Source organism: Aphidius gifuensis, linkage group LG3 (assembly GCF_014905175.1).
Source record: "Aphidius gifuensis isolate YNYX2018 linkage group LG3, ASM1490517v1, whole genome shotgun sequence".
Taxonomy (NCBI): Eukaryota; Metazoa; Arthropoda; class Insecta; order Hymenoptera; family Braconidae; genus Aphidius; species Aphidius gifuensis.
Genome location: NC_057790.1, coordinates 10,143,140 through 10,152,038, shown reverse-complemented (window position 1 = coordinate 10,152,038; position 8,899 = coordinate 10,143,140). Strand labels below are relative to the sequence as shown.

Sequence of the window (8,899 nt, the reverse complement as noted above, 5' to 3'; positions counted from 1 at the left end):
ACTAGTTATTTCAGAGATTCAAGCAATACTGTAAAAATATTGACCGTGCGGTGCATTTGAGAGATTTGGAGGTGAACGTGGTGAAATGATTAGGGGCATGCAAAGACAGTATTATTAGCTAGTTATCCTCAGAACTTTGCCGTAATCATAGTAATTCAACATCAGTATTCATCAGTACAATCAAAACTTCTAGCCGGGTTGGTTCGGATTCAATCGCGAAGAATGATAATATATTTCTACGTAAACACGGGACATTTTTGTTATCTACAATTATATGGTGTGTCAGTGTATTCTAAAATTGAAGATAATGGAAGCGTCTTCAGCAAATAATTTGTTTAATGACGACTCGACTGATCCAAGTGAGAATAGCCATTTCGAATCTGAAATAAACGGTTTAAATCTTTCCGTCGGTGATTATCAAAACGATACTTTGAAAAAGTCTGAAGACATTTTGTTGTCACTAGACATTAGTAACCAACGATTCAATCATGATATTACGATGTCATTCACAAAATCGAAAAATATAAACTTTATTTCGGATGGACTTTATTCATTCGATAGAAACGAAACGGAATCGTCATTGGAATCTTTAACGTTGTGTAAGCCAAGTGAATCGATTCCTAAAGATTTCATTCATAAATTCGGAAAAAGCAGACGGCCAAAAATATTTTATGGTTGTTCAGGACGGACCAGTAAAGATAAAAATCAAACAGAATATTACTCAAAAGAATATAGCCTATCGAAACATAATTACACAAAAGGATTAAATTCTTATTTTTGCCATCCGAGAGAATGCCGATTAGATCGGGTTGCTACTGGTTTTGAGCGAAATAGACAACCAAATTTGAGTCAGTTGAGAAATTCTAAAATTTTGGAAACGAGAAATTTCCGAAATACTTTTAGGAACTCAATTTCATTTGAAGGATTGCAACAATCAACTTTTTTCAAGCACATAAATTTTCCTGGACGGAATGAAACAGGTATGTCACTGCCAAACCAGAATCAGGCACAGCAACGTCAGCATCAACAGCAAACTACTTCTTTCACAATTGATGCGATTCTTGGAAAAGGTAATCATAGGGAAAAAAATCAAGAGAATCAAGATTGTCATCAAAACTTCGGCGAATTTGTTCAAAAAGAATGTACGTATAAAACATTCGCTTCTTTAATTATTCCATTGATAAATAATATATAAATAAATATAGTCCAGAATATTCATAATTGAGGGTCTGGATGCAATAACACGTCGAGCGCTCGAAAGTCAAGAAAATGCTATGTTGCTGTGGGTGGAAATTAAGAAAAATTAAAATTGAAAAATTAAAAAAAAAAAAAATACAGTCGTCGATAAAATTGAAAAACACATGTTTTTCTCCAAATAAACTTTTTTATATGATAATTAGTTTACGAGATAAAAAATAAAAACGAAATTTTTTTTTTTGAAAAAAATACTTTTTTTTAATCATATAACTCGAGACAACTTCTTTAAAAAGTAATAAATCGACTTGAAATTTTGACTGTAGCTTCATTATAAGCTACCGATTGCAACAGTATAATAAAAAAAATCATTTATTCATATTGTTTAATTTTTATTATATGATTATTCAATGTCGAGGAAAAATTCAATTTGTCTAACTTTGAATGAAAAAAGAGTCGGAGAAATTTAAAAATTGAGTAACTTGTCAGTGGCAATATTGTTGAGCAGTATATCAAGAAGTTTTTTACAAATTTTCAGATATTTTTATTAATTATTTACTGAGTTATTAATTTAACAACAAATTGCACGTATACTGTTTGTATTTATATGGATATACAAACGCGCGAACATACGCGTTCGCGAGAGAGGGGGCTGACGATCACGCATACATAGCTCTAACGGCAGCTCGCAATTTGTTGTTAAATTAATAACTCAGTAAATAATTATTAAAAATATCTGAAAATTTGTAAAAAACTTCTTGATATACTGCTCAACAATATTGCCACTGACAAGTTACTCAACTTTTAAATTTCTCCGACTCTTTTTTCATTCAAAGTTAGACAAATTGAATTTCTCCTCGACATTAAAAAATCATATAATAAAAATTAAACAATATAAATAAATGAGTTTTTTGATTATACTGTTGCAATCGGTAGCTTATAATAGAGCTACAGTCAAAATTTCAAGACTGTTTATTACTTTTTAAAGAAGTTGTCTCGAGTTATATGATTAAAAAGAAGTATTTTTTTCAAAAAATTTTGTTTTTTTTATAAAATCTTATCAAAATTTATTTGGAGAAAACATGTATTTTTTTTTTATCGACGACAGTATTTTAATTTTTCAATTTTAATTTTTCTTAATTTCCACCCACAGCAACATAGCATTTTCTTGTTCGAGCAACCATCCGGACCAATTATTAACAACTCTTTATCCTAAAGAAAAGTATGTTATTCATTATAGGAATTCAAAATAATATGAATGTTTAGGGATGAAAATTGAAATAGTACATTGAGTTTTAAAATTTAAACAAAAGCTTTTAAAACCCATATGTTGACTTAAATACTGAAATACGTACCAAAGCAACATCACTCTTTGCTGAAAATCTATTTAAATCATTATTTAATACTTGTTTTGGTAAAATTTTGCGGTCAACACGTTCACAAAAAATAATTAAATTAGTATCAACATATGGTGGTCGAGGTGGAGGAAGAGCTTTGATATCAAAACCCGATTTTCACAGGTCTTTAATTATTGATGATTTAGTTATTGTTGAAATGAAACGATTGAGTATCATTTTTGATAAACCAATATATGGTGGTTTTGCTATTTTATGTATTTCACAAATTGCGAGCTGCCGTTAGGGCTATGTATGCGTGATCGTCAGCCCCCTCTCTCGCGAACGCGTATGTTCGCGCGTTTGTATATCCATATAAATACAAACAGTATACGCGCAATTTGTTGTTAAATTAATAACTCAGTAAATAATTAATAAAAATATCTGAAAATTTGTAAAAAACTTCTTGATATACTGCTCAACAATATTGCCACTGACAAGTTACTCAATTTTTAAATTTCTCCGACTCTTTTTTCATTCAAAGTTAGACAAATTGAATTTTTCCTCGACATTGAATAATCATATAATAAAAATTAAACAATATGAATAAATGATTTTTTTTATTATACTGTTGCAATCGGTAGCTTATAATGAAGCTACAGTCAAAATTTCAAGTCGATTTATTACTTTTTAAAGAAGTTGTCTCGAGTTATATGATTAAAAAAAAGTATTTTTTTCAAAAAAAAAAATTTCGTTTTTATTTTTTATCTCGTAAACTAATTATCATATAAAAAAGTTTATTTGGAGAAAAATATGTACTTTTTAATTTTATCGACGACTGTATTTTTTTTTTTTTTAATTTTTTAATTTTAATTTTTCTTATTTTCCACCCACAGCAACATAGCATTTTCTTGACTTCGAGCGCTCGACGTGTTATTGCATCCAGACCCTCAATTTTTATTTTTCATACATTGCAAAAAAAAATTTTATATTTGATAACAAAACTTCGTTAAAATAGAATATTCGTTCAAGGAAATTTTTAAATTTAAAAAATGAAAAAAATTCTTATTATAAATGAAGGACTTCCTGTTAAAAGACAAAAAAATTCTTGAAGCATGGCAAACTTAGATTTAAAATGAAACTAAATTGGTTTTAAAAAAAGAAAAATTATTCTTGTAATGACAGAAAAACTTCTTGAATTGAATGCTTAAAAGGTCTTCAATGTAGACGCATACTTCTTGAAAAAATCTTCTTGTTCTGACTTTAAGAACAAAAGTTCTTGGAAAAAATCAAAATATGTCTTAAATTGAGAAGAAACAGATTTCCATGAAATCAAATTTAAATTCAATTCAAGGAGTAAATTACAACTGTATAGAATGAAAAAAAAAAATTTTTATTGAACATTTCTTTTGTCAATTAACAGAAGAACAGTGCAATGTTCTCATGGTGAACAATGTTTTTTTTTTCCTAAACTTATTACCCATGAGGGAAATCGAACCCTTGACAGACACACACCACGATATCTTAAACCTAATGACTTTGACACCGAGCCACGAGCGCATCTACGTGACTGCACGAAAATTTATGTCCTTATAAAGCATGATATTTACAAAGAAATATTAATCATATTTCAATTAATAAAGTAAAGTTTGATAATAATTAGTTAAAAAAAAAAATTAAAAATGTTGTTAACGAAATCGTTTCCCGTTGAAAATTGCAAATTTTCAAAACTCCGGCGAATGCGGGTTTTTTAATTACGGAACCATATTTATCATTATTATTATTATACATAATATATTTTTAAATATAAAAATATAATAACAATGATAACATTTGAACCTAACCCCAATATAACATGTATATAATTTTAACTATATACATATATATATTTGTTGTTTCTTTTCTAGTTGTAATTTAATTTCTAAAAAAATTTAAAAAAGTTAACAGTTATCTTATTTTTCTACTTAGATCAAAAACTTTTACTATTTTTATTTTTTTTAATTTTATTCTTACTATTTAAATGAAAGATCGATGAAAAGAAATACCGACTTACCGATCGAAATATATTTTTTGATTGGCGCATGCGTACAAACTTTTTTTTAAGAAGAAATTGTTGTAAATAATGAATTGGTAATTGTTTGGACACCCGATAACTTTTGAATAAATAAATGCGAAAAAATTATGTTGCATTCAAAAAATTCTTTATAAAAATTGCCATAGCCAAGGATATGATAGAAATTCCAAGTCCAACTTTTTAAAGGCCATTCATTCATTACAAAGTTCGCGATGACACCTATTATTACAAACAATCGTCTTACAATTGAAAATGGGTGGTTTTAATATTTTCAAATATAGCCTTGGCTGTAGAGATTTTGATGAGGAAAATTTTAAAACCAAATAGAACTCTGTGAGATAATTTTCAAAAAAGTTATGAAGTGCCTGAAAAAACACAAATTCTGATACTTTGTTAATTAACAAATTTCTAGCAACAATAAAAAAAAAAAAATCGTAATCTTGTAGAGTTTTAAAAAAAAACCATCATGGCAAAAAATTGCATCCATGATTTGTTCTTAGTTTTCTTAATATTTAGAGTTTAAAATTTTTTTATTATCTATTTTTATCAACAATTAATTAACTAATAATTAAAATTTTTTCTTTCATATCCTTGGCTGTAGATCTTTTCAATACCTTTAATTTAAGCCTATTTCAAACTCTCTATCTTAAATATTTTAGAAGATATGAACATTATTTATTTTTTGCGAGTGATTTCAATACGTAAGGCTTCGCCTCCGTAATAAAAAAAAATTCAATAAAAAACTAATTTTCAGTCACTTCTTATTTTTCATATTATTATCATATTTTTTTGATATTATTATTATAGTAATACATACATTGAAAAGAATATCATATTATATCTTACAAGTTGTCTTATGATATATGTAAAAAAAATAATAAGCGAAAAATTATTTTAACAATTCCCTTTTGACTTGTTAACAAAATCAACCTTAATTTAAATATGATATATTGTTCTTTGTAAATATCACGTAATAGTGCTCGTGACTCGGTGGGAAAGTCGTTAGGTCTAAGATATCGTGGTTGCGTCGGTCGAGGGTTCAAATCCCTTTATGAGTTGTATGTTAGCTTTAAAAAAAAAATAACTTGCTCTCAATGTGAAGTTGCACGGTTTCTTCTGTTTTGTGAAAGAAGTCTTGTTCTAAAATTTAAAACTGTTGTTCTCGAAGTAAGAAAAAAAAGATTTTTTTTAAGAAGTATTCTTCTACATCCCCCACGGAAAAATTTCATAAAATTTTTAGAAAATCTTTTTTAAAAATTATTTTCTAAAATTTTTATAAAAATTGGGCAAACTTGTTAAAATGTTTTTATAAAAATTTTACAAAAAATTTTATGAAAAGTTTTATCACACTTCTTCCCTCCCGTCCCATCAGTTGATTTTATTTGAAAAATTTACTTAAATTTTTATAAAAAAATAAAATCCAATCTTTTCTCGGGATTCAAACCCGGGCTTCTCTGGTTGTGAGGCAAGTACTTTACCCCGAAGCCAGATGACAGATACTTATGAAAATATACATAAGAATATAGCTATTCTATATTTTTCTACTTTGCTGTTTCCATCCTGATTTGGTCTTTCTTTCTCATACAAATATAAACGAAGAGTTGTTATAATTAAAAAATTATATATTTAAATAATTTATTCTTTTTTTTGTTTTGGTTACACCTTTTCCTTAGTAACATTTTCCAATAGATTTTTAATGATTAGTTATAGCAAATTTTGCTAAGGAAAGAATGTGACCAAATAAATTAATCCGAGGTCTCAATAAATTCTTGATCAATCATATTTTAATCAAAACTTGATCAAGTATCTTGATCAAATCTTTATCACGTTTAGCGTTACGTTCTTGATCAAGATTTGATCAAGACTTAATCAAGATATTTTATCAATACTTGATTGAAAAATGGAAAAAAAAAAATTATTTACAAATTATTATTTTTTTTATTATTGTACCTATTATGAAGTGTGATGTCATAGAGAAGAGTTAGATAATTATCGGGCGCGAAAGTTTTTTTTTTTTTTTTCTAATACACGGTAACCGGGAATCGAACCGACGAAGTATAGACTGACGCAGTAACGGGTACGCTTTAGACCGCTCGACCACGCAGGGAAACGATGTACCGTGCGATTTTTTTAAGCTTATATATTTAGACCAATCTTGAAACATTATTAGGCCACGTTCGGCGTTTTTTTTCTCAGTAAAAAAACTTTTATCAATATTTAAAAAAATAAAATCGTAATAATGAACATAATATATAATAGTTAAAAAGTTAATGTTTTCTTGATCCTATCTTGATCAAGATATATTTAACAAAAGAACAAGCAACATAATAAATATTTATTGATCAATTCGTGATCAAGTTTGGATCAAGACGGCCTTATCACAGACAAGTTAAAGTTTTCTTGATCCTATCTTGATCAAGAAATATTTAAAAAAAGAACAAGTTACGAAATAATTTTTTTGACCTTTAACAAGAAGTTTTCCATTCATAATAAGAATTTTTTTCCTTCGTTCAAATCTAAAAATTTCCTAGAACAAAAGTTCTATTTGATTGAACTTTCTTTTTCAGTATAAATATATAAATTCTTTATCTTGTATATATCGTCTATATGTTTTGAATTTAATAAATTTCACGAGAAAGAAAAATTGCATTTGTTCATTAAATGAAAAATGAAACTCGAATGAAAAATCTGTCAAATGTATTCTAAATAATTTTTCATTATTCCAAGTGATTACAGAAGAAATTAGTTCGTCCAATAACTGTCAGCGTGTGATTGACAATAACCCTCTGCCAGGAAAATCTAAACGCATCCGGACGATATTCACTGCTGAACAACTAGAACGATTAGAGGGTGAATTCACTCGGACTCAGTACATGGTTGGACCGGAAAGACTCTATCTAGCACATTCTCTCAGATTAACAGAGGCTCAAGTCAAGGTTTGGTTCCAAAACCGCCGCATCAAGTGGCGCAAGATCCATCATGAACAGCAAAGTCAACGTGTCAGCGAGTTACGCCAGCAAACATTGAGATCAACCGATGATGAGGATTGCAAAGACATTAGTTCTGGTGAATGGTGAAACGAAAATTTCTGAACCACTGAAATTCCTCGTCCTTTTGCACATTTATTTATGTTCATACCTCATCTTTATTTCTCATAACGTCCTTAATCATTCGGAATGTCGCAATGACAAAAAATCAGTACGTTCCAATACGTAAGTGTATGCAAATAGTGGAAAAAATCAGTTGGATATTAAACTACTTTTAACTGTAGTTCTGCACTTTGAACTCACAGTTATCTCGTTTTATATATTTGTTCTTCATTTTCTCTGCAAGAAACGGAACCAATATACATGACATAGAAGTCAAAATTTTAAAAACGAAGTAGTATCCAATGATAATACTTTTTCGAGTGAAATATCAAAAGAAAAATAATTAATTGAAATAAATTAGTACTTAAAACGGATAGTGGAAACTGAAAAATTCATCTGTGAATGACGTGTTAGGTATCAGAAGCTGTAAAAAGTTGATGTTCGGCGAAAAACGTTATGAAAATTAAAATGTAACTAACCATAAATATGGAGGCCAATCATTATCACTAATTGATGAAAGAATAGACAGGAAAAACATTTAATAATTTTTTCGGTGATAATGTTTGCTTATTAAGATAAAATTTCTAGTGTCTGAAAATATAACAATCTTGGATGGCAGAGATAATAAGCTCTGAGTAGGATAAAATCTATCTTGCTCTAAAATTTGCTAAAATTGCAATACAATCTTGGAAGGTTCGTATATCAAAAAGAACAAAGAAAACTTTCGATACTATGATATTATATCTCCCTTGTTTTTAGACTTTAGTTCAAAATGTAAAAAGTTTTAAGAAAATAAAACTTGTGTTGTCAATGACATTGAAAATTTTAGTCATTAGTCTTTCAAACTCAAACCCAAAAAAGATGTGAAGCATGCAACTTTTACAACATGGAGTTATTTGGTCCGCGAGAGAATGATAAAAGTTACAACAATAGTATGCTGGCAAAAGATTTGCGAATGAAGGTTAGGATATAAAAAGAGTTCGTTTTATCTTTTTATAAAGTTGCATTTGTTTACTTTTATAGATTCCGGAAACTATAAAGGTTCCCATCGAATTTCCTTATTGAGGTTCAAGATTTATGCTAATGATTAATGAATAATTACCACGATAAAAATCACACCTTTATAATATTGATATATAAAACAAATTAAACCTGTCACAGAAAAAAGCAAATATAAAAACAAGCTGTATTCTCAATGAAAATGAACT

At 28.2% G+C, this 8,899-nt stretch overlaps 1 protein-coding gene across 1 annotated transcript; it reads left to right on the top strand.

The window, feature by feature from the left end:
* The first annotated feature begins 481 nt into the window (after positions 1-481).
* Positions 482-8,364, top strand: LOC122851921 (homeobox protein Hox-D3-like). Its single transcript, XM_044151426.1, has 2 exons — positions 482-1,142; positions 7,330-8,364. The coding sequence occupies exons 1-2, from the start codon at positions 500-502 to the stop codon at positions 7,677-7,679; spliced, it is 993 nt and encodes a 330-aa protein (XP_044007361.1). The 5' UTR covers positions 482-499; the 3' UTR covers positions 7,680-8,364.
* Positions 8,365-8,899: the final 535 nt, after the last annotated feature.